Source organism: Embiotoca jacksoni, unplaced genomic scaffold (genome assembly GCF_022577435.1).
Source record: "Embiotoca jacksoni isolate LCO1_2020_lvr unplaced genomic scaffold, fEmbJac1.0.p SCAF_13, whole genome shotgun sequence".
NCBI lineage: Eukaryota > Metazoa > Chordata > Actinopteri > Embiotocidae > Embiotoca > Embiotoca jacksoni.
Window position 1 is genome coordinate 7718279 of NW_027185263.1, and position 25192 is coordinate 7743470.

Here is a 25192-nt window from a genome sequence, read left to right on the forward strand (position 1 = left end):
GCGCCTGGTCCAAAGCCTCCTGTTCCTGTCCCGGCACCGCCTGGTCCAAATCCTGTTCCTGTCCCAGCGGCGCCTGGTCCAAAGCCTCCTATTCCTGTCCCAGCACCGCCTGGTCCGAACCCTCCCGTTCCTGTCCCGGCACCGCCTGGTCCGAAACTTCCAGGTCCAAAACCACCAGGCCCATATCTGCCAGTACCTGTACCAGTTCCACCAGGCGGCACTCCAGCACCTGAAAAACAACCCAAGGTTTTAGTAACCCTAAACTGTTTTTAAGCTGACACGCATGGCTTTAGCCATGTTCTCTACCGTAAAGATTTGAACCTCCTGTATAACTTACAAGTTATCATATGGAGTTGTTCTTTCAACACTTCCTGCACTTAATTATAATAATCAGTTAATCATGACACACCACAGTGCAGGCATCTATGTAGCCCAATATGTAGGTTTCTCACCTTGTCCATAGCCTGCTCCACCCAGTGAGGAGGATCCATAGCCTGTCAGCAGGAGTTAACAGCTTAAATATTTATTATAACATGTTATCAAATGTTGTTATTATGAAAATACACAATCTCATTATACCTGTTTTGGGAGGTTTTCTTTTTCCTTGTCCATGACCTCCAGCAGTATAAACACCAGGAATGGCCCCTGCTCCTCCAGGTCCATAGCTGCCTGGTCCTGTGCCAACACCACCTGGTCCAACACCACCTGGTCTGGTTCCGACACCACCGAGTCCTGTCCCAGCTCCGCCGGGACCATATCCGCCTGGTCCAGTGCCATGAGGTACATAACTACCAGCACCAGCACCGCCAGGCACAAGGCCACCTGGTCCAAAACTTCCTGGACCAGAACCAACTCCACCTGGTCCAGTCCCGTAGCCACCAGGCCCAACTCTAGCACCACCACCTCCTGCTCCGTAACCTGAAAACAAATAATGTTAAATTACAGTTTTCTTCATAAATGCTCTTATTTATGTTTACTCTGTTTGTCTGTGCATTCTTATCATACTTTTTGGTGGTTTGCCAGCTCCAGTACCCAGTCCTGGACCTGTGCCATATCTGGAACCTGATTGGGAGTATATGAAATGAACAGCTAATCAGTGACATGCTATTTACAAATATTTATGTGTCACACAGTACATTTTCATAGAGGTCAACTTACCACCAGACCCCACACCACCACCAAGTCCCCCCAGTCCGCCGCCGACTCCACCTGGGCCTGCTCCTGTTCCTCCTCCCGCACCACCTACTCCTCCCGGACCAGCTCCAGCTCCCCCAGGACCACCGCCAATGCCTCTGCCATAGCCTCCAGGTCCAGCTCCGTATCCTCCAGGTCCAACACCATAGCTGCCTGGGCCAATCCCGTAACCTCCGGGTCCTGCACCATAACCACCAGGCCCAGTGCCGTAGCCACCAGGACCAACTCCACCCTGGCCTCCTACTCCAAGAGTCCCATATACTGAAAGGTGAAAACACTTAATGTATCATGTAGCTTCTTTCATTTCTGAGGCCAACATAAGTCTTTATTTAAGAGAGGAGAATGAAGTTTAACAGTTTCTAGAACCTTTGCCGGCTTTTCCAGCTCCTTGTCCAGCTCCAGTCGGGTAACGTAGGCCTGTGAAGGATAAAAGAAATATACTGTAATGAGGTTTGTTTCATCTGTTTGCTGTAACTGAAATGTTAATGATTGTGTTAGTGAGCATACCTCCACCTGGTAAGACTCCAGCTCCACCAGCACCATAACCTGTGGTGGATAATGTGTTAAACGTACAAATTAGAAATCTCACTGTATTATAGGAATGTAAATTTGAGGAAGATACGCAAACATTTCCAAGACCAAAACGTGATGGCAGCTCACTTTTTCCAGGTTTTGGCACTCCTGTTCCAACTCCACCAGGCCCACCAGCACCAGGTACTAAGCCTGCTCCTCCAGTGCCTCCTCCCACTGCTCCTGGACCAACTCCAACACCTCCAGGACCTCCTGCAACTGACCCAGGGCCCCTTTCAGCCCCTCCTGCCACTCCACCAACTCCACCAGGTCCACCACTTACGCCTCCAGCTACAGTCCCATCAGGTCCATATGCTACATAAAAAAAAAAAAAATTAAAAAAAATACATATAATAGATCTTCTCTAGTGGGTAGGGATTTTGGATCCTTCATGTATGTTTTTCATGATATATGTTCGTCATAGTGATCAAAATGGAAGGTTTTTCACAGTTATTGATCGTAGACGGAGGTAGATGTAATACTATTTAAATGTGATTAGATTCAGACAGCAAAAAGTTGCACCTTTTGGTGATTTTGGTGTTCCTCCTACTCCACCAGCTGTACCGCCTGATCCAACTCCAGTTCCAGTAGCAGGACTGTCTCCTCTTCCTGTTCCTGCTGCACCGCCTGAAACACCTCCTGCTACTCCTGCAGTGGTCGGAGTTCCTCCTACTCCTCCCAGTCCTCCAGCTGTGCCTCCCGTGCCACCTCTCTCTCCATCAGGACCTCCTTCTCCATCCCCTTCACCTGGTGTGTCACCTCTGGGGACACCTGCAGACAGAGCCCAGAAGACAGTTTTTTCAGTGTGGAACTAAACTATCCGGTCCAGAGAAGGAGCCTGGTAGGTGATACACAAACCATCTGTTACCTCTCTGTTGACATCTTAATAGCATAATCTATTCTGTAACATAATGAATGACATCAGACAGATGTAAGTTTTGATAAATGGGTTTTAGGGGGAAAAGGAAACTTTTAATTCTGTTCTGACTGTGTAAAAGTTTCATTCAGCTCAATTTTAAGTGTAAAATCATCCTGCAACATGCTCCCAAAACACAGTAGATAGACAAAAGAACACACAACAGGTAAACAAAATGACAACAAACACACTAAAAACATCCCAGGCCTACAGTACCATGACAACAACATAAGACTTGTCAAGTAGGAAAGTTTTATGCCTGAATAAAAGATTTGGCTGCCTTCTAAACACAAACTGGCAGCTGGTTCCACAGAAAAAGAGCCTGCCTCCCAGTCTGCTTTAATAGGTAATAACAGACTTTAATAGGTTGCTGTTTGGCTTGTGATTACCACCCATTAAATGTGTTTTCCCCTTTCCATTCCCAATATAAGTAATTTAGCCTGAAACTTGACTTATAAATGGTAAAAGATAAATTGTATCTTATTTTATTCACCTGGGGGTTTGAGAGGTTTGGCTCCAGGAAGTGCCCCACTTGAGAGATCACCACCAGTACCTGCAAAAATTATAATGTGAAATCAGGGAATATTGCTTTTCTATTTTAGCCACAAGATCTCTACGAAGAGGATGTTGAAACTGAGTAAGGCATGAAGCAAATAACTGCTGTGCACTGTATGTGTCTGCTGGGAAATCTCACCTCCAGAGGGAAGTCCTGTACCACCTGAATTTCAGAGAGAAAACCAAGAGTTAGTCTCCAGTCAGCTCAGTAGACACTACATGCAGGGACTGCAGCAATTGTTAATAAGTGTTTAAGCCACTCGGGTCTACTTACCAACACCTGTCCCAGCTGTTTAAAACACAAGTAGAAATACTGGTAAGAGAAATCCCAACAACACTGTTTACAGTATAATCAAACAGTTTATGGAGGTTTACCTACCACTTGGTTGTACAGTCCCGCCACCAACTGCAACGATAGGAATACAGATTATCTTGGGATGCTATCAATCAGAAACAGTTTGGCAATACATGTTCAATATAAGTATGTTTCAAGCTTCAGTCGTTAGCTAGTTTTAGACTGCCATGCAATATTCTGTGGTGCCAGTGATAGGAAGTGCAGGAAAAACACTTACTCTCAGGTACAGGTAAACCAGTGACAACTGTGAATGCATGTGAATGGAGAAATACTGTGATCTGCATCCAGATTAAAAGCAGTTGTGACAGTGTGATATGTCACTGTATGTTATTGAACAGATTTTATCTTTAAATTATGCCCATGCTATTTAAAAATCTGTAGTCCCTTGCTGTGTATAATAAGCTCTATTAACCTCTTACATGTGACATCTCTGTGTTCATTAAACTTAATGCCAACTTACCAGAGGAGTCTCTTGTTGAGCCTGAAGGACATGAGATGAAGTTATTTGTCACATTCAGCTAACTGCGTTAAAGCTTAAACAGTCTGTAGTAACACACCCCAAATGCTTTATAACACTGATATTATTCAAAGATGTTCATTAAGTTCCTTTTATGGCAATACAAGTTTGCATAATTTCCTCCAATTTGCTTCTATTCTGCATCCAAACTGCATTTTGAGACTTCTCACATAAATTTGTCATCTATAAGAATTTTTCAATCAAAACATTGAGACAGAATTATGTTAAATTAGCAATGTGTTAAATACAAAATTTATAAAAGACTGGATGAACTTGGTCAGAGAAATGATGATGAAAGGTTTTAGCAATGATCCAAAATTAGTCTGTGGAATGTGGAGGATTTTCTTCCACTCCTCAAAGTTAAGGAGTTGTGAGTAAAAAAGTGAAGCGTTTTATAAAGCACCACAAGGAGGTGCTGTCAACACCAAAATCTAAGAGACACTGCTCTTTTCATTTACAGCAAATGTAATTTAAAATGTAAAAATGTAAATCTAGTTTTGGGGATGTTTGGCTGACATGAAGAGGCAAACAAAGAAACAGAGGACAAATATATATCGTCCCTGGCCTACATCACACAATAACAATGACACAGCTATTGATTGTGCTCTGACAGAAATGGAAGAACATGCAGTGCTTCCAGACAAACATGCAGTGTCTGACCTGGAACTGTAGTCCCGTTCAGTCCTGTTTTATAAAGATAATAATAAGACAACACAGCAGTTGACATAACACATTTTCACTGATAAACTAATATTTAGGAAATAGTCCATATACTGTTTTGTGTATTGAATCTGTAGCATGAATGACAAAAAATACCTGGTTTTGCTCCAATGATTGGGATTCCCGTTTCACCGAGGCCATCTCCATCACCTCCTGCACCCACTGGTCTGCCACCTGCTCCAGCACCTCCTGTTTTAATGTAGAAGTTAGAACCTTTTTACATGCAGACACTGTCTAACAGGAGATACAAGATTTAAAAAAAAATGTATAAACTTAAATACATTTTATTAAATGTTTTAAAATAAAGTTTTATTTGATTTTGTAAAAACTTGCTGCTTAATTTTCACAGGTCATGGAGTCTGTGCGGCATCTTGTGTGACCATCAGGTTATTACATCCCTGACCTGAATCTGTGTGATGATTGTTGTCACATGTCACAAAGTCTGTGGATGATTTCAAGGTATGAAAAGAGTCCAGAAAGTTTTACACACACCTTCCCCTCCAGGACTTCCAGACCCCTCTATCACACTGCCAGCACCACCATCACCTGCAATACAGGCAAAACATAAAAGTACTTTTTATTAAAAAGGTTTGTCATATCAATAATCAGATAATAACCACATTAGAAATTGAGGGAAAACAGTATAGAGTAGTATGAAGTTATAAATGAATAAATCAAACAAAGTCAATGGTATAATTGTCTCACCTCTCATTCAGTCACCATCTATTGCCCTTGTTGGATGCATTTTATTTTAAAACTAATGTACTGGAATGAGCAAATGTATTTTTCTTGTAATATGTGACTTATTTGCATTTTGTTTGTGTGTACTGTAACACTGTATGTGATACCTTCTGATCCTGGAGCTGGTGTGCCTCCTGTGATTCCAACTCCTCCTGATAAATACATAAATCATCTTATTAATAGCTAATAATCAGTTGTAGCTAAAGTATCTAGTCTTCAAAACGAGGCTCACCACTGGGTCCAGCTGTTGTCCCTGCACTGCTGCCGGTGCCATTTACTGAAACACCAGTGCCGGTCCCTGGTCCTGCTCCTGTAGTTCCGGTCCCAGTACCTGCTCCTGTGCCTGGTGCAACTCCACCTGGTTTCCCTACAGTTTATAGAAGAGGTTATCTGGTAAATTCAAAAGAAGTGCTTATAAACCCAAACTACTGTACACACACTCGACACAGAGTCTTGTCAAACCTTACCGTACTTTGCAGCTTTAGATCCAGCTGTACCAAAGCCTGTGGATCACGACAGAGAAAACGACATATAAGATAGTTAAGAAAGGAATAGTTTATACTTAAATGTGACTTTCACTTTTAACGTGACCCCAATAAAATGACACTTTACTACACAGACACCAGTGAAAACCAACCTAGACCTCCAGTGCCCGTTCCGAAGCCTCCTGGTCGGTAGCCACCTATTGAATTGTACAAAATAAAAAATAGTTTGACCTACGTCTATAAGAAACTCCAAAAAAATATTGATATCTTTATAAGTAAACAACTTGCCACCTCGTCCTGCTCCACCTCCAAGGACCCCTCCAGCACCTGCTCCACCTTGACCTAAAATTACATGAAAATAATGTAGCTTTTACAGGAATTAGAATGAATTCATTATTAATTAATAAATTTCTCCTTGCGGGATTAATAAAGAATCTATCTATCTATTAAACATCCATTGTGTTTTAACAACATTTTCATACCGTATTTAGCAGGTTTTGATCCAGGTCCATAACCTGTTAAAAACAGAAATAATTTAGTTTTGGGATTCTAGCAAGTTGTTTTAATTTAACTGTGGCAAAATTAATCTTGAACAAAATTAAAATTGCCCTCTGAACCTGTTCCATATCCAGCCCCTGGTCCTGCACCATAACCTCCACCTGGTCCGTAACCAGTCCCAGCCACAGATCCAACTCCAGGCCCATATCCACCCGGTCCATATCCTCTTCCAGCCCCTAGTGCTCCCCCGGCCCCTGGGCCATAGCCTCCTGCTGCCGGACCACCGAATCTCCCATCCAGACCAGATCCAGGGGCTCCGCCACCACCAGGAAGCCCTGGGGAGGAGCAAGTATGTGAGCAGTTCGTCTCTAATGAGGTCACGAAAAACATCTAATATAAAGGCACTACTCTGGTTTTTGCATCCATTTTTCACGAGTTGAAGAAAACGATCTATCCAAACAAAAAGGTTTATTTCTCTCAAATGTTCACAAATCACAGAGTAATTACTGCAGAGGTGTGTCTTAAACTGGTCACCATAAAAGTCCACTCTAAAGTATGTACTTGTACTACACAGTACAATGCCACAGGTGTCATAGGTTTTGAGAGATCATGCAATTGGCATGTTGACAATTTTTTTTTTTTTTTTTTTTTAAATGAATTAGATGTTTTAAAAGAATGTATAAATCGCACCATATTTGAGAGACTTGGGTCCCCCAGGATATCCTGCAGGAAAAACACCAGGGAATTAAAAGATGTGCATAGAAGGAGCTCATATAAATGTGCTGGTTTTATATGTTTGATGTACTTTCATTAAGATCTTTTTTATTAAGTCCTGTAATTCTAATGAGCCTTTTTTTTGCAGCAGTACGCTGGTCTTAAAACTCCACAACAATGACCACAAGAAACAGACAGACAATTATATACACAGCAACAGACATGTTAACTAATTAGTTTATAAATATTTACTATTTATTTACTAATTTTGTATTTTTTTCATGTGCACAATGTGTTTAATAATCTTTCTCTTTCTGTTTGTTTTCTAAAGTTTCTGAGGAAAAACCCGACAGTGTTGATTTTCTGTTTGTACCTCCAGCTCCGCCTGGTCCAAAGCTACCCGGTCCAAAGCCTCCCGGTCCACCTCCAACAGCTCCAGGTCCAGGAACCCCTCCTCCAACTCCGAGCCCAGAACCAGGCCCAGCTCCAGCCCCAAGTCCTCCTGCCCCCAGGGCACCTCCAGCACCTCCAGGAAGACCTGCCGAGAGCAGCATCTTATGAAACATAAAGCATCCAGACAAGACTCGACTGACAAACAAGTCGTTTCTCACAATAGGAAAAATAAATAACATCATTAACGGCTGCAGTTCCATTTTTGTCTCTTTATACAAACGTCATGCAATCACAGATTTAATTTAAGGATCAAAAGACATTTAGTAAAAACATTTTTTAAACTTGCCATATTTTCGGGCTTTGGCACCAGCGTAACCTGCAAACACGTCAAAAGTATGTAAAAGTAGAATATTAGCCAGTGGATCTGTTTGAATTCTGACAGGCTTCCTGATTTGAAGGGTTTCTTTTTTTTAATTTTTTTTTTTTATCTTACCTCCAGGTCCATAGCCAGCACCACCTGGTCCAACTCCGCCAGGTATAAGTCCACCAGGTCCATAGCCAGTACCACCAGGTCCAAGTCCACCTGGTCCATAGCCAGTACCAGCACTACCAGGTCCAACTCCACCTGGTCCATAGCCAGTACCAGCACCACCAGGTCCAACTCCACCTGGTCTTACTCCACCTGGTCCATAGCCAATACCAGCGCCACCAGGTCCAACTCCACCTGGTCCATAGCCAGTACCAGCACCACCAGGTACAACTCCACCTGGTCCATAGCCAGTACCAGCGCCACCAGGTCCAACTCCGCCTGGTCTTACTCCAACTGGTCCATAGCCAGTACCAGCGCCACCAGGTCCAACTCCACCTGGTCCATAGCCAGTACCAGCACCACCAGGTACAACGCCACCTGGTCCATAGCCAGTACCAGCGCCACCAGGTCCAACTCCACCTGGTCCATAGCCAGTACCAGCACCACCAGGTACAACGCCACCTGGTCCATAGCCAGTACCAGCGCCACCAGGTCCAACTCCGCCTGGTCTTACTCCACCTGGTCCATAGCCGGTACCAACACCACCAGGTCCAACTCCACCTGGTCCATAGCCAGTACCAGCACCACCAGGTCCAACTCCACCTGGTCCTACTCCACCTGGTCCATAGCCAGCACCAGCACCACCGGGCCCAACTCCACCTGGTCCATATCCAGTGCCAGCACCACCGGGCCTGACTCCTCCAGTACCTGTTCCTTGACCTCCAAGTGCCCCACTTAACATGCCTATATGGAGAGAAAAATCATCTTTTATTTGTTTTGAAGTTCTTGTTAAATCCAAAAATATAATGGTAATACAGTGGCCTACAGTTGTTTCGTTATCTTATTATTCTTACCGTATTTACGAGCTTTGGCACTGGCATCATATCCTGAAATACAAACATAGATTATGAAAGACATTGAAGTACTGGACACTGTTAAGCTGTTACTGTTCAGTGTACTGATACTGTATTTTTTTTTTTAGCTTTTACTGTTGCATAATTATTGGCTGAATTTTCTAAAACCATAAATCTGCTTATTCATAATTACCCCCAGGTCCTGTTCCTGCTCCTCCTAATCCAGTGCCGGCCCCACCAGGACCAAAGCCAAGACCACCTGGCCCAGTGCCAGCACCACCTGGACCAAAACCAATCCCAGAGCCTGGTCCCACACCAGTGCCGAGGCCAACTCCTCCTCCCAGTCGTCCGCCTCCAAGGCCTCCAGCTGCGCCAGTGCTGACACCACCTGGACCAAAACCATAGCCCGCACCTGTTCCAATCCCAGAGGTAGGTCCTCCAGCTCCAAGGCCTCCAGCTGTACCAACTCCTCCGCTGCCTGGAAAAATTGAAGGCAGTTTGAGTGTGTCATTAAAGGCAATTTTTCCAAGAATGGGAAATAACATTATATGAGTTGAAAAATTACTTAATAGAGCTGGACAAAGTATACTTAGATTTACCTAAACCAGGTAAGCCGCTGCCTGCTCCAGGCCCACCTCTGGTTCCAGCTCCACCGCCAAACCCAGGCCCACCTCCGGTTCCAGCTCCGCCTCCAAACCCAGGCCCACCTCCGGTTCCAGCTCCGCCTCCAAATCCAGGCACACCTCCGGTTCCAGCTCCGCCTCCAAATCCAGGCACACCTCCAGTTCCAGCTCCGCCTCCAAATCCAGGTGTGACTCCCCCTCCAGGGAGTCTTCCAGCCACACCTCCTAAAGTGCCTCCTTGGCCAAGTGCGCCACCTCCAGCTCCACCTCCACCTCAAGAAAGTGTACAAAAATATCAGTTGTGAATATTTACTTATTTGATGATGGTAACACATTATGCCCGTTATTTTGAAAACAAGATTAATGCCTCAACTAATGTCTTTTTACCGTATTTTGCTGCAGCTTTGGCCAGCTTCTTCGATTTTCCCGCCCCTGTAAAGAAACAATAAATAATTTTTACTGTAGACAATATTTCCTCATCTACATTTATCACTTATTTCATGTTATGTTACTTGCAGATGAACATTGTTCCCGTGTACCTGTTTTTGGTGATATGAGAGGATAACCACGGAAGACTCCAGGCAGCTGCTGTCCGCGACCATCTAATGTGAGAAATACACTTAACACAGATACTCATCCTTTGAAATACTTGCACTCTGGACTAGCATTTATTATTCTTTATTATTCTTTTAATATGAAAGTTCAAGTAATACAAAACAGATCTGCTTGTAATATTGCAAAGACTTTATGACACTTACTGCCTGCTCCTCCTTGTCCAACACCCCCTTGACCGAGTACTCCAGCCCCTGCGAGGAATGAGACAACAATTTTTATTTTTAGGCAGGTGTGCTATGTAAAGATGTCACGTTCCAGGATTCATAACACATTACAAACCAGTCTGAGGGCCGAGTCCAGATCCGGTGGCCACTCCAGGGAGAACACCACGGCCTCCAAAACCTGAGAGGATGAGACGGAAAGACACATAAAACTTTTTCTGTAAGCACATAGAGTTCCTCATAACGGCATATTATTGTATTGTTTAGTACCCATATTCTTAAGTTTCTTGTGTTACAACATACCTTGGCCTGGTACAAATCCACCTTGATAGAGTCCCGGCACTCCAACACCTGTGTCACCAAAGTCATATTTATAACATTGATTGATTATAAACTATAAACTGATGTCGTAGAACCTTTAGTAACACATGGGTTGTAATGTTTAGGAGTTTACCTGGAACTTGTTTTGATGCTTTACCACCGCTCTTTCCTCCAGGTCCTCCCCCAGTGGTTCCAGTCTGTGGCAGCACAGGAACTGAAACAGAAAAGTCACTTTAGTAAACAAAACATTTTGTAAACAGAATTTAATGGGAACACAGAATACTTTATTGAAAAGTTGACAGTAAACAAGAGGAAACTTTAAAATATGTGTTTAATTCTTGAGATAAAGTTTCCTTTAGAAATAAAATATACATTGTTTTAACTCTTGTTAATGTTTGTGCTTGATGAATTGCATTTAATCTTCAAAACCATGTTCGCTATTGTAGAATACATACAGTTTATGTTTTTGTATACATTATAGTATAACTAAATCATATTATCTACCTCCTCCTGGCACAGCAGCTCCACCAGGCCCGACTCCTGCACCGCCAGGTCCAAATCCTGCACCGCCAGGCCCGAATCCTGCACCACCAGGTCCATAACCTGCTCCACCTGGCCCAACCCCAGCACCACCAGGTCCAAATCCTGCTCCGCCTGGCCCAAACCCTGCTCCACCAGGCCCAACCCCTGCACCCCCAGGTCCAAACCCTGCTCCACCAGGCCCAACCCCTGCACCCCCAGGTCCAAATCCTGCTCCACCAGGCCCAACCCCTGCACCCCCAGGCCCAAATCCTGCACCACCAGGCCCAACCCCTGCACCCCCAGGTCCAAATCCTGCTCCACCAGGCCCAACCCCTGCACCCCCAGGCCCAAATCCTGCTCCACCAGGCCCAACCCCTGCACCCCCAGGTCCAAATCCTGCTCCACCAGGCCCAACCCCTGCACCCCCAGGTCCAAATCCTGCACCGCCAGGCCCAACTCCTGCACCACCAGGTCCAAATCCTGCTCCACCAGGCCCAACCCCTGCACCCCCAGGTCCAAATCCTGCACCGCCAGGCCCAACTCCTGCACCACCAGGTCCAAATCCTGCACCACCAGGTCCAAATCCTGCACCGCCAGGTCCATAACCCGTTCCTCCAAGCGATGTTCCAACACCACCTAAGGTGAAAAATACAAATAGTCAATGACACTGCAATGATTAAAACTATAATTTTGATGTGGAAACATAAACAGTAGTTACCTGTTTTAGGGGGTTTTGGACCAGTTCCACCACCTGGTCCATAACCACCTCCAAATCCTCCATAGCCACCTGCATCAGGACAGAACCTTCTTTACCACTCATACACCTTCGAGCTAAACAATATATTAAACTGTAGAGTAAATGACAGCAGAAGGGAACAGTAATCATATTTCAGCAGTATTATCGTGTACTTGTGAGGAACTTTTCTGTAGCTGCTGGACAGGTTCATTTGTATTTTTTTGTGCCACACTAATTGCTTTGGCAAATTATGATTTATGGATCACTATGGTCCAGCAGCTACCCAGGAGGTATATAGACGTTACACAAGCAAGAGTCACAACAGATGTAAACAAATGAAAACCACTGACCTCCAGGGATGAAGCCCGTTCCAGCTCCCAGACCTCCACCAGTCCCAAGGCCTCCTGCTCCGAGGCCTGCTCCACCCAAACCCCCTGCTCCGAGGCCTCCATATCCTTGTGAGGAGATAAAAGAGAGGGAGTACTTACAGTAGCACTTCCTGGCTCAGGGACTATAATACACTAAATCATACATTAATCAATTTAGTATGTCCCTTTGCGACAACACCCTTTTGTGATGTTACACATGTATCATGGCTGCCCAAGATAAACCTCACAAGGTCACTTAAATTGTTCTCCATGAAGGTCTTTGTTTTAGGTGCTGGACTTTTAAACCTCTTAAATCAATTAGAAGTCTGTGTGGAGGCCTGGTCAGTCATTTCTAGCTTTACGCAGCAACTTAATCTTGTTTGTTTCTATTTTCTGCAATATTTTCTAATTGTAAGCAGCTCCTTGTCAGTGTGTTCACTTGCACAGTTTTTGCTTGAAGGGATTTTTTTTTTTTTTTTTTACTTTTATAAATTCACACCTCCTGTTACTTGTTCAGGTTAACTTGTTTGCATTTTGTTCTTCAGGATGGAGCAAAGTAAAACACACCACACCACATTAAAATATAAGTTATTGTGTGCCGTGGATGAAAAACATGTTCGACTAAGATGGCCAGACTTTTGGTAAACTGGAAAATGTGACACATGAGTCTGTTTTCCTGTGCTAACACTGACCTATTTCCTACCCACCGGCATAATGGGTGGATTTCAAAAGGTTCCACAAAGCCGAGGCTTAACCTCCAAGAAATATTATCACCAACATTCTTCATCCTGCACAGGCAACTCGCATGTTTGGGGGATGAAAAACAGAGAGGCCTGAAATTCCAAAGCAAATCAGTCTTTGTGACTGACGTGATGACTTCCGTCCTTTATCAGGGGCCTGCCATGCCCAATGCATTAGCCTTTATCACTGTGTGTGTGCACATCTGTGTGGGAGAGGGTGGGTGGCCCCCCAACAATAGCTTTTAACCTTGAGGTAGTGAGGAAATAAAATAATGGTACATGTATGCAATCTTTATCCTGCTGCATTGAACTGACCACAGGAACAATATTTACAGTAGAGTTGCTGACGTGAACACATAACTTCCTCTTATTGTGAGGATGCAAGTAAATCTAGCAGGCGTCTTAGATAATCGAATCGTGCCTTCAAATGATGGTTGTGTTCATGACTCTTACTTTAAAAAACTAAATTACCAGGCCTTCAAAAGATTACCAGTATTTATGCAGTCGGGAATTATTGTGACAATTTTACACCCATCTTTTGAGTGATCGGACAGGCTGTAGCAGTTATTAGTTATTCCCATGCTATCTTGAAACTTTTCCATGACTAATCCCAATGTAAACTGAGTCCATGTGTGCGTAATGAGGGTGATGTTTTTTTAATATTGTCTTTCAAATAATCGACTCCCAAGTTTTCCATTAGGTCCTGGATGCAAGAGACAAATCTTTATTACTTAATCCTGCCAAAATTAAAAAAAAAAAAAAAAAACCATTCATACCTGGACCAACTCCTCCAGGCCCAGTTCCATAGCCTCCAGGACCAACACCACCTGGTCCAAAACCACCTGCCCCGACTCCGCCAGGTCCTAGTCCTCCTCCTACACCTCCAACTCCCTGCCCTGCTCCACGACCACCGTAACCACCTCCTAGAGAGAAGTAAGATATTGAAAGGAGTAAGATATTGAGACAAGTCGCTGTTGCTTTGTTTTAAGAGGTTAGAGCCATCTCAATGGTCTGTAGGGTTGCTCCTCCACACCTTAAAAAACAACCTTTGAACATATTTCATGCATAAATTCCATGACGTTTGAGCTTTAATGTTTTGAAGAAGCTTCTTTTGGTCTTAATGAAAACCACAGTCTTGAACCAGAACTCTAACAAAGTCTCACCTGTTTTTGGAGGTTTTCCACCTGTTAGAAGAATGAAATCATGACAATTAAATCAACAGTAACATGATTAAAGTGTAGCAAGAATTTGTTGTACAGGTGGTGGAAGAAAGATGTCAGCCAGCTATCATTGTCTTACCAGCCCCAACACCTCCGGGTATGACTCCCAATCCACCACTCCCTGGACCAAAGTTATTGGGTCTGAAACCTCCTGGTCCGACTCCACCTGGTCCAACACCTCCAGGTCCTTGACCATATCCACCTGAGGATTAGAAGGATTGTGAATTGAAAAAACACAATATTTATGTAGACGAAGTCAGACCAGAAATCAACACAGAGAAAGCAGAAAAACATCAATTGCAAATTTGCAGACAGATCTTTTCTTGTGGTTGAAGTCAGCATGAGGAATTCATTATCTGTGAGACATTAAAACACACCGTCTGTTTTTTCTGGCTCGTAACCTGGATCTCTTCCAGAAACTGATGTCATTTAAACAAAAGATAGTGAAAATTTGAAATACGTAGCTCAAACATAAGCGATGACAAAATCTTAAATGTTTAAGTATCATTTTTAATGAGCTCAGCTGCATTTGAAAGGAATGCTGATGTCTGTGTTCGCATTTAGTGATTTAAGTCCAAGTCTTCTCTCGGACAGTTAGACTCTTGACTGATTTATAACTTAAAACTCAAATGTTATTCAGCACAAAACACAAATGTGATCTACCTCCACCAGCTCCTGGTCCAAAGCCTCCTAGACCAGCACCAGCTCCTCCTGGTCCACCTCTTCCACCAGGCTGAAATCCTGTCCCGGCTCCTCCAGGACCAAATCCTGTTCCAGTCCCACCTGGTCCTATCCCAGCTCCAGCTCCTCCTGCAGCACCACCAGTGGGTATGTATACACCTGATACAAACAGATGTGCAAAATCCTTTTACAGTATGATATTTAGTTTCTGCAGCTGTGTTCCTGTTAAAATATAATGTTTTATGAATAAAATGATTAACATTGTTCTTTTTATAAGCAGAAAAATACATTTATACACATCAGTTTAATGCTGAACTGTGTTTTCATTGTTTTGGTTCCAAACAGGCGATAGAATTTGTGGAATCCATGAGTCATCACTGATGACTAATAAGGCATCATTTTCTCCTCTTTGCCAACCTTTAACTCGTTTAATTTGCCAAAATAACAAGGATTGCACAAAAATAATAAGATCAGATCCCACACAAGCAGAGAGAGACAGAGTGTGTGTGTGTGTGTCCTTGTGTTGAGTGTGTTAATGTGTGTCTATGTACAGCTACTATCAGCTCTCTTGGTGTCTGAGTCTTTCTGTAGCTGATAACAAATGCCGCCTCATCCAAAAGGCAGAAATAATTCTCACACTTTTCTGCACCTATGTTGTGTTTCACAAATCATGATCGCTCAAAATAGAAACACAGCTATAAAAGGAAAAGTTTTTCAAGATCCCACAGTCCAGATGTGAAAAGACGAGGTCTGTAGGGATTCCTAAAAAATGTGAGTAACTGATCTCACAGTATTGCAATGTACAGCACATTAACAACACAGTAAATAACTGAAGTCTTCAGTCATTCATTGTCAGCTGGATGGTGCAGGACAGGAACGGTTTTGTTGTTTTTGGAGGAATCTTTATTGAAATGAGACACTGGACAGGTACAACCATACACTCGAATGATTTGTTCATTGTGTAGAAAGGATATTTTTCTTCTCTGTCATTAATATCTCATTATGGATTAATGGTGTTTGTCTCAATTTATTGCTCTGCTCGTATCTAAATATTGCTATTTTACGGCATGATAACCTGGATCGAATCCCAAAGGATTTGGTGATTCTTTCCTGCAGCGCCATCAGCTGGTGGACATTTGTGGTTCATGATGAAATGTGTCTGAATGAATTACCTTGAATGCACTTCAGTGCATCCATGTTTTTTGTGAACTTTGTTGCCATCATCAGCTCAAAATTTCAGTTTGTTCAGTGTTTTGGTTTTTAGTATCTGGTAACAGTCTGGTTTTCTTGACAGCAAATGCTAAAACTTTACAGACCTGCTTGTGTGGCTGTAGACTGTAAATTGTATTCAGATCAAGGAAAACCTGTATGGATTCACCACCAATTATGTTATAAAGACTCATAAAAAGTCACAATATACTGGTTTTAAAGTTACCATGGTTTATCATTGCTACAATATTGTTGCAGATGTTGAGAATTTGGTCAAAAACGTAGTGAATTTAGATTTATTTTTTTTTTTTCCAGCAGTAAATGCAGCATCATGGCTTCAGCCTCTTTCCCGAGTAGAAGTAGATTAAGTTGTCCTAAAAATCCCTGTTCTGTTCCAGGTGGATTAAAGCCAAAGGGTTTGGTATTCTGACTGCATTATTGCACATCACTTCTAAAATGTAAGTGTCTTCATCACTGAGTTACTCAGTGAATATTCTGTCCTAAGAAGTTCTCAGTTTCCTTTTGATTCAAGCTAATGGCGAAAAAAATACAGAGCTTTAGATACTTATCCAGTCCACTTTAGTAAAACCAAAACAAACAAACCATCAATGACGTGTACTTACTCTCCACTGAGTGTGCAGAGGTTCAGCCTGACCTTGTATGAATTCAAATTACACAACAGCCTTTTAACCACCCGAACTCTCCTCCAACAAGACAAGGAAGAGTTGAAGGGAACCTCCTCTCATCGGCCAACTCAAAGCTTAAACAGATAAGACAATGAAAAAAAGCCCTGGACCACGTGGGCATAATGACATTATTTTATAGGGTGTAGCACCTCATTAAAAGCTTTAATTTACACCTTGCTGTCAAGACGTCATGCCTCAAGAGGAGGAAGAGCTGGAATGAAAAATGCACCTGGGTTTTGTGACAGTGTTGTCATACAGTGTTTTGTTGGAAGAGAGACATCCTCATTTGACAGGTGTGTGTACTTAATTACTTTCAAAGTTCATCCAGACAAACACGAAGAAATGCATTTTTAAAAAGTGTGTAGGTAGTTATCAATTCTTCGACAAAAAAAAAAAAATTGACAGATTTTTTTCATTATTAGGAGAAAAATACTTTACTCTGAAAGGAGTTTTCACTTTTCTTAAAACCTTTGTGATACATGGAGGCTAAAGCATCTCTTCTGAAAGCTCAGTCTAACATGCTCCACTGTCAGGTTCCTCACTGGAGATGAATTTAACAAAACATATTGTGATTCTCTTCAGTGAAACCAGTCTGAAGTAAGTTCACCTCTTTGGTAGGTGTTTGGACATTTCTTACAGCGTGCATGCTTGAGAAATTCAGTGGTACCCAGACAACATTATTATCATCATCATCATTAGTTGCAGCATCTAAAATCTTCTAAATCTCATGAAAGATTTTACTGAACTACCAGTAAAACAAAGTGCATGCATCTCTCTTCTGCTACATAAACTTTATGTGACAACTGATCCACAGGTGCTGCAGTGCTGAGCGCCATACACATGCTAAAAGCGGGGGAACCCACCTCCTTGCAGCGAGGGTTTCCACAGCGCCAGGAGAAGGACTCCCTGCAGGTACGTGGCCACCGTCCCTCTTGCCATCTCGCTTCAAAATGTCCTTCTCCTCTCCTGAGCTCCAGGTTTTTATGCCCGGCAAGCCTATCAGGACTCAACAAGGCCTTTAGAAAGAAGGAGGGAAAAATGAGTGAGAGCTAAAAAAAAAAAAGAAAGAAAGAAAAGGGGGGGGGGGGGGGGGGGGGGGGAAGGATGCAAAACAGGACACTGTGTAATTGGCTAAGAGACACAGAGAAAGATAGACAAGGAAAGAGGGGGGGCAGAAAACACACTGGATCACCTCATTAAATCAAGTGGGTTGTTCTAACCCCTCCAATGACTGTTGGGCTGCATTTATTTGACTCTCCACTGCCAAGACATTGGAGTGGAGGCTGGGTGGGGGGTGAGAGAGAGTGAGAGCGAGTGAGAGAGGAAGGAGATGAATGAGTGACAAGGGAGTCTGTGAATTGTAAAAAAAAAAGTGCAGGTCACTGCTTTTCTTTGTCTCCACATCTCAAACAGAAAAAGGGAACCGTGCCAGAAGTGTCTGGTGGATTTCCAAACGGTGTCATGTTTAAATCTCGTAAAAACTGACTCAATAAAGCACATATGATGAGTCTTTGGTAGCTACTAATGTAATGCAGCTTCAGAGGATGAGCTTTCCTAAAAATTAAATTATGATAACATAAGCATTGTGAGACTGGCATGTAACCGTAGATATGGATGATGGACAGAGACATAAACATTGTAGCTGCAGCTTATTGTGTGAATTACATTGGTGGGAGGTGGAGGTAGTGTGGCGGGCGTCCACACGTCAGATGTTCATGCCAAATGAAATATTTATACCTGAAGTGGGTGAATCCCAGAATGAAGTCACATCATAGTGTTTTCTGCATGAGTAAAACACGTCTGTGGGAGGAGAGAAGACACTTAAAAGTTACGGCAAAGTATAGGAGAGAAAAAAGAGCAGACAAAGAACAGAAAAGTGAAAGAAAGTGAAAAGTCAAATGTGTGGTGTTTAACAAGAACGAGTGGCATCACCTTAAGACATTCACCCACAAAGCCTTTGTGTCTCACCGCTTTGTTTCCTAGCTGCCAGAGAGACAGGCAAGTCCAGATACCTGGAAACAATCAGTGTTTTTATTTCGACCAGTGGTATTCCTGGGGTTTTTCTCCATGTTTGGGCTGGCTGGTCCCATCGCAGCTCCTGAGGGCTGATGTCTGAGTCTGGCAGGTTTGCTGAAACATTTTCTTTCTCTGGAGGTAATGGGCCCTGAAATTTGAAGAAAATGAGCTAATGGCACCCAAACACTGAGAGAAACACTCTTGAATTCTCTTTCAGAGATCTCTGTGCTCATCCTTTGGCAGTAAAATGTAGCCTCATAGTTGTTGAGTGGACATTTTTCAGACAATCCCACTGACCCTCTTAGAGGAGAACATGAGTATTCATTCTTTAAGTAACTTAGAGCTGTAATCCTTCGTCTCATGGACTCGTGGACAAGCCAAACAAGGCTTCTGAGCTACAAGTGGTCAGTAAAATTAATCTCATTATCAAACAAAGTTGCTTTGCAGTGTTCTGTCTTTAACAATGACTGACTGAAGCAGCCGCACAGGCTGATCTGAGTTTACACCAATCTGAAATGTGGCAAATGTTTCTGCGATGTGATCATGTGGAAACCTTCGGCTCTGAGTTCAGTCCAAAACGGCTCAATTAGTAAATAAGTGTAATTGTATATTTGTATTTCTGTACGAGTGTATGTGTACATTTGTGTGTGTGTGTGTGTGTGTGTGTGTGTGTGTGTGTGTGTGTGTGTGTGTGTGTGTGTGTGTGTGTGTGTGTGTGTGTGTGTGTGTGTGTTAGAGAGAGAGAAGGAGAGAGGCAGTGCTACCTGAGCACCCATAATTGGTCTTAAAGTGTAGTTTTATTGCTATGTTTTCAGACCCGGTATGCTTTGTGTTTAACTTTGATGGAACTACATAGTTATGCAGTGAAACAATACTGAAGTAATAGTAATCGTAGAATGAAGGTAAAATGAAAAGTACATTCAAAGAGCCATATGTATTTTTTACTCTAATGGTCATTAATACAGGTGTGAAGTTAAGACTTAGATTGAACATTATGATCGACCACGACTTACAATCACAGCCATATGGTGCATATGTCAGAGGTTTCCTAAGTATTTGAACCATGCACCAAACCAAATTTCCCAAAGTATTACTTCTCACTGCAGATGCCAATGCTTTTTTTCATGAAATAAAATTCACTGCAATATTCCTCAGAAAGGCTAAATAACAACAACATAAGGCTCCTGTTTCAAAGTCAAAGATAAATAATCAGAGAATTCACAAAAATAAAAAAAAAAATCAGCAGAGGGAGGCACATAGCAGCAGCTTTTTTTTGCCGCTGCAGATCTCTGTCCAAGATTCATCTGACCTGTCAGGTCTCCGGCGTTGTCTCTGACCTATCGACTGCTTTTTGGACCGAGAAGCTGTTTCAAAATTTTCCTTCATTCTTCTTTCTAAAATCAACAACTGAGGAATCCAAATGCCATTTCGACCAGCTAATGTTATACTGTGTTGTACGTGGCTAACAGAATGATTTACCACTCATTTTTCCATCATTGTAATATGTAATTTTTGGAACTGGACCAGTTACAGTGCATTTGTTAGGCCTTTGAAATACTTTTGCCACCAGGTGGAGGACCACATTTAGTGAATCAGCGGCATATGAGATTTGACTTATATCCATAGATTTTACCTGAAAACTCCCTGAATCTGGAGTGCAGTGCTCATATCGACCACCTTTTTCTCTTTTACAACATCTTCATCAGGTCTCTCCAACACTTAAAATATGAATGTACTTCTTTGCAAGGGAGGTAAAATCTCAGATCATTCCCTCAGTCTTACACCTGAGACTGACCTTAATTAAAAAGCAACATAGAAGAGCCTCTCATAGTGGAAGTAGTCAGAGGAATGTTTCAGAGTTAGTTTTTACAATGAGAAAAACTCCAGCTGTTTATTCATTCTGAGTGCAACTTTCCACTACATTCATAGTGACGTAATTACATTCGCACCTGCGTATGTAAACACCAGAGGAAAATTAAATCAGTATGGTCAGTAGGACACAAGAGTTTTTCTTTTTCCTCTGTAGAGTCCTCCCAGCGTTCATGTGGGTTTCTGGTTAATTGCAAGTCTCGTGAAATGGACTGTAAAACTGTAAATTTAAGCTTAATAGTCTTGGGATGGACGGGGCATCTTCCAACATCCGTTCAAATGCATGAATGTTCCTGTGATCCTGCCGCCGCTGAGTCATGATTGTCGGAGGAGGACGGAAGTGTTGTCACATTTGAACAAAGCAGCTGACTTTCTAACACACTGTCGTCCATATCCTCAACGTTAAACTAGTCCTGCATAGAAGCAGAGCAAAACAAAACCGTACCACCCATAGCAGTGTTATTACAGCACAATGTTGGAAACAGTGATGAACCAAAGTACATTTCAGCTTTCAAAACTTGTTTCAAAATTCAAACAGATTTTTCCTAGAGGCCATTTTGTATAGTTGTAATACTGTACTATGTAGTCCTATCGTCTTCCTATGATTCTGGACCAATAATAGAAATAACTAGGTAAAAAATGGATGCTTTCATTTCAAGAAAAGTCACACATCCACACACATACATCGACAGTTAATAGGTAAAATATGGGTTACACATGTAGGATAAAGCAACAGTAATGTCGTATTGAGAGTAGACAGGGCATTAAAACATTTTTATCTGCTTATTAGGTATTTTCTCTCTTGTCGTCTTACTGTGTAAAAAGTAAAAAAAAAAAAATTGGAATGGTTAATAATGTTATAGTACTGCTATTAAATTCTATTGTACTGTAGTTACAGTGGAAACATGTAGACATGACATCATGTTGTCTGTATTTGGAATAAGAAGAAACTGGGCACAGACATGCAGGTTCCATAGCCAACAATTTTTTTCAACAAAGTTAAGATGTTATTCTTCGAATGGACATGGCCATCCGTGTGCTAATGTGTGTAAATAGAGTGATTCATATAAACTTTGACAGTCATCGTCACCACAAACGCTCCCAGTCTCTCTCATCCACCTGCCGTCCACTTCCCACATCCATCCACGCAACATGCGGTGCCATGTGGCCCCATGTTTGCTAGCTCACAGAAGCGTATCAGTGTTACAAATAAAGCAGCTGGCTGACTGTGGTGCCTGTTTTGAGTTTACCTAACGTCTACCTAGCGTTTACCTAACGTCTGCTGCCTATATATGGCCATGTGTGAAGTGGAGGACCGCTCACCCCCTCCAGACGGGTAGTTTACCCCCTTTTGAGTGACGGAGGGAGAGAAAGCAACTGATGGGGAGGAAGGCAGAGAAAGAGAGAGAGAGAGAGGGAGTCAGTAAAGGTGTGACCCAGACAGAAAAACATGCACACGTGCGCTCGTTTGCCTTAATAAACTGGCCACAGTGCTGGTGAATGTGAGGCAGGAATGACTTTCATGACTCCGTGCCAAACAATTTCACCTGCAAGTCCCGCGGCAGTGAGCTTTTATTTGCAAATGAGCCCACCCACCCTTAAAAACAGGTTATTGTGGAAATACTTTATCTTCCGCAGCACAGTGGGATGTAGGCAGGTGCATTATGCCTACAGCTTGGAATTATGTGTTCCCTTTTAAAGCATAACATCAGGGACTTTTAGTTTTAGTCAGCATGTGGCCTTTCTGGCTTTAGTCTTGCATCACCAGTGAGCTTCGTTCATAAGATGTTTGGCAGTGCAGGGCAGTGTTTCCAGGTGTCCAATAGTTGTCTTTATAAAGGAGTTTAGATCTTTGTGTGATGTATCATCAATAATTCTAAAGACACAAGAATGAAATGACAATAGCTTCAGCCTTTGTGCAATTATTACTGCTCAGAACTCCTAACTCTGCAAAAATGTCAACATGACATTGTTTTTTTGTGGGTTTTTTTTTCTCCACAATATACCAAAAGTATAGCTAGCCTGATTACAACTTCGACACAAAATTTTTCTGATCAAGTTTCATGTTAATGGTGAAATCACAAATGCACTCATAGTGGTCACAAAAACGTGCGTAAGTCAGGTGCTGACGTTGATGAAGCGACATAAGTCGGAATACTTACTCACAAAGGTTATGGCTTCACCCTGCTCTCTAGACGTCACGGTGCTGCGCTCCGTTCGCACACAACAGGAGCAGCGGCGAAACCTTTTGATTTCCCCTTATAGTCCCTGTCACTATTTCTACCCAGCTCTCTGCCGCTCACCTGGAGCTTGAGCTGGCAGCTCGATGATAAGGAAAGCCCCACCCAGGAAGTTGTAGGGATTGGGTCCTTCGGCATGTGGCGTATGAAACCCTGGCTGTCTGAATCTGTGTTTTTAAGACTGTTACTGGCATTGCAGTTCTGAAGTGGAAATGCTCACTCATGATGTTGACTTCCAATTATACTCTTGACTTGTCTTCCCACTTATAAAAACACCGAATACACATGCTAACAAGGTTAAAGAATTCATTTTCTTCTGCAGGGGTCTATAATTCAGACTTCTTTCCAAGTGGAGAGAAACTGATTTAATTTACCAACTGCTTCATTAGCAGCTGTTTGCATATTTAGTGATGAGACAGAGTTGGGCTGTTAAGTTTATGACGCCATGAGGAGGCTGACATGAGAAACTGTTTAACATGTCAAGCAGACAGCAGCATTATTAAGGCCTCCAGTGTTGCTTTGTGATGTTTTTGTCTGTCACTCTGAGGAAAGGTTGGCCACAGGACAAGCACACAACGACTGATGTTTTCATACTTGTAGTGTGGTGATACTGTAAGTTTGTCTTACAGTAAAAGGCATTTAACCCTCAGTAGACTCATACTGTAGAGAGTCATCTCAAAGAAATAACGTTTGGACACTGAAGATTTCAATGAATACAGAAAATTATACATAGTAACTTTATTGCTGCTGGAGAAGTGGGGCACGGCCTAGTTATTAGCAGTCATATGTGGCAGAACATTTAAAGTGAAGACACTGAGCATTTTCTCAAATGGTTTAATTAAGTCATTGAGGTATAATTATGTCATGATAGCATGGGAACACTTATAATGCTCTAATGTGTTTTCTCCTCTTATTTTCAAACAGAAAAAAAAAAAGAACATAGGAATAGCATATGTGTACGCACACACAAATAGACAAAGGTACATAATCACACATGTTTTGTATCACAAAATGCTGCACAGCAGTGTCACATCAGATGTGTTATTCAGAACCTTGTCGCATGTTACTAGCAGGCCCCTTCCCATGACTCACAACGACCCTCGACACAAAAGGGAGAGGCTTCTCCTCCCTGGAGGGTTGAAACAACACTGAATCAAGAGCGGCGCCTTACATAAACACTGCAGTACTGTAACATATGGAGGGACTATCCATCAGTGTGCAGTCAGGAGAAAAAAACAGACTGAAAGACAAGGGGGACACAGGAAAAAGCTGGGTGAGGAGGTCATGCAAAGAAGAGGTCAGATCACTGTGTTTGAAGGATCGGCAGTGTTAGTCTTGTGAGTACTTGAGCTTATTTAAAGTGAGATTCAGAATCTTTTGATTGTGCAAGTGTTTAAGTCACACATGTTCTGCAGGGAGGCTGTGAACTCAGCATAAATCAGAAGGTAATTTCTCCGTGATGTCAGAGATAGGATTTCAGATACAAGGACATGAAAACGAGACAATCCTATTTCCTGCCAAGTTTCTTCCCTTCAGTGATAAATGTGTGTGTGTGTGTGTGTGTGTGTGTGTGTGTGTGTGTGTGTGTGTGTGTGTGTGTGTGTGTGTGTGTGTGTGCGTGCGTGTGTGCCTGTGTCACTTTAGCTGTCAGATGTTTTGTGTTGAACTTTTGTCAGGCATACTGATGTAACTTGAATGATGAGGTCAATGTTTCACTTCATGCCAGAAGTACTTTGACACGACACACACATTGTATACCGACACATATGTTGTGAAAAAAAAAGAAAAGAAATAGATTTGAGGTCTTTTGCAGTACATTTCATATCATATTAGAACCTTCTTGTTCATTTTACACAACATAAAGCTCAACCCAGTGAATTCTGATGCCTTGTTGCTAATTGCATTTTAACATGGTCCTTTGCCTAATAATCCAGGCACTATACTGCCTTTATGCAAAAGAGAATAGCATCATTATAATTATAATCATACAGTGCATCTGGAAAGTATTCACAGCGCTTCACTTTTTACACATTTTGTTATGTTATAGCCTTATTCCAAAATTGATTAAATTAATTTTGTTCCTCAAAATTCTACACGCAATATCCCATAATGACAAAGTGAAAATAGTTTGTTTAAAATTTTTG

At 42.4% G+C, this 25192-nt stretch overlaps 1 protein-coding gene across 1 annotated transcript; it reads right to left on the bottom strand.

Annotated features, from left to right (window-relative positions):
• Positions 1-6787: 6787 nt before the first annotated feature.
• Positions 6788-17862, bottom strand: LOC138195990 (spidroin-1-like). The gene is made up of 19 exons (XM_069145647.1): positions 17787-17862; positions 14427-14549; positions 14291-14311; positions 13946-14050; positions 11967-12070; positions 11379-11919; positions 11266-11322; positions 10895-10975; positions 10744-10791; positions 10559-10621; positions 10423-10470; positions 10204-10266; positions 9703-9873; positions 9235-9519; positions 9042-9074; positions 8336-8931; positions 8152-8283; positions 7639-7803; positions 6788-6886 (listed from the first exon to the last, which is right to left on the bottom strand). The coding sequence occupies exons 1-19, from the start codon at positions 17860-17862 to the stop codon at positions 6788-6790; spliced, it is 2811 nt and encodes a 936-aa protein (XP_069001748.1).
• Between the last annotated feature and the right edge of the window lie 7330 nt (positions 17863-25192).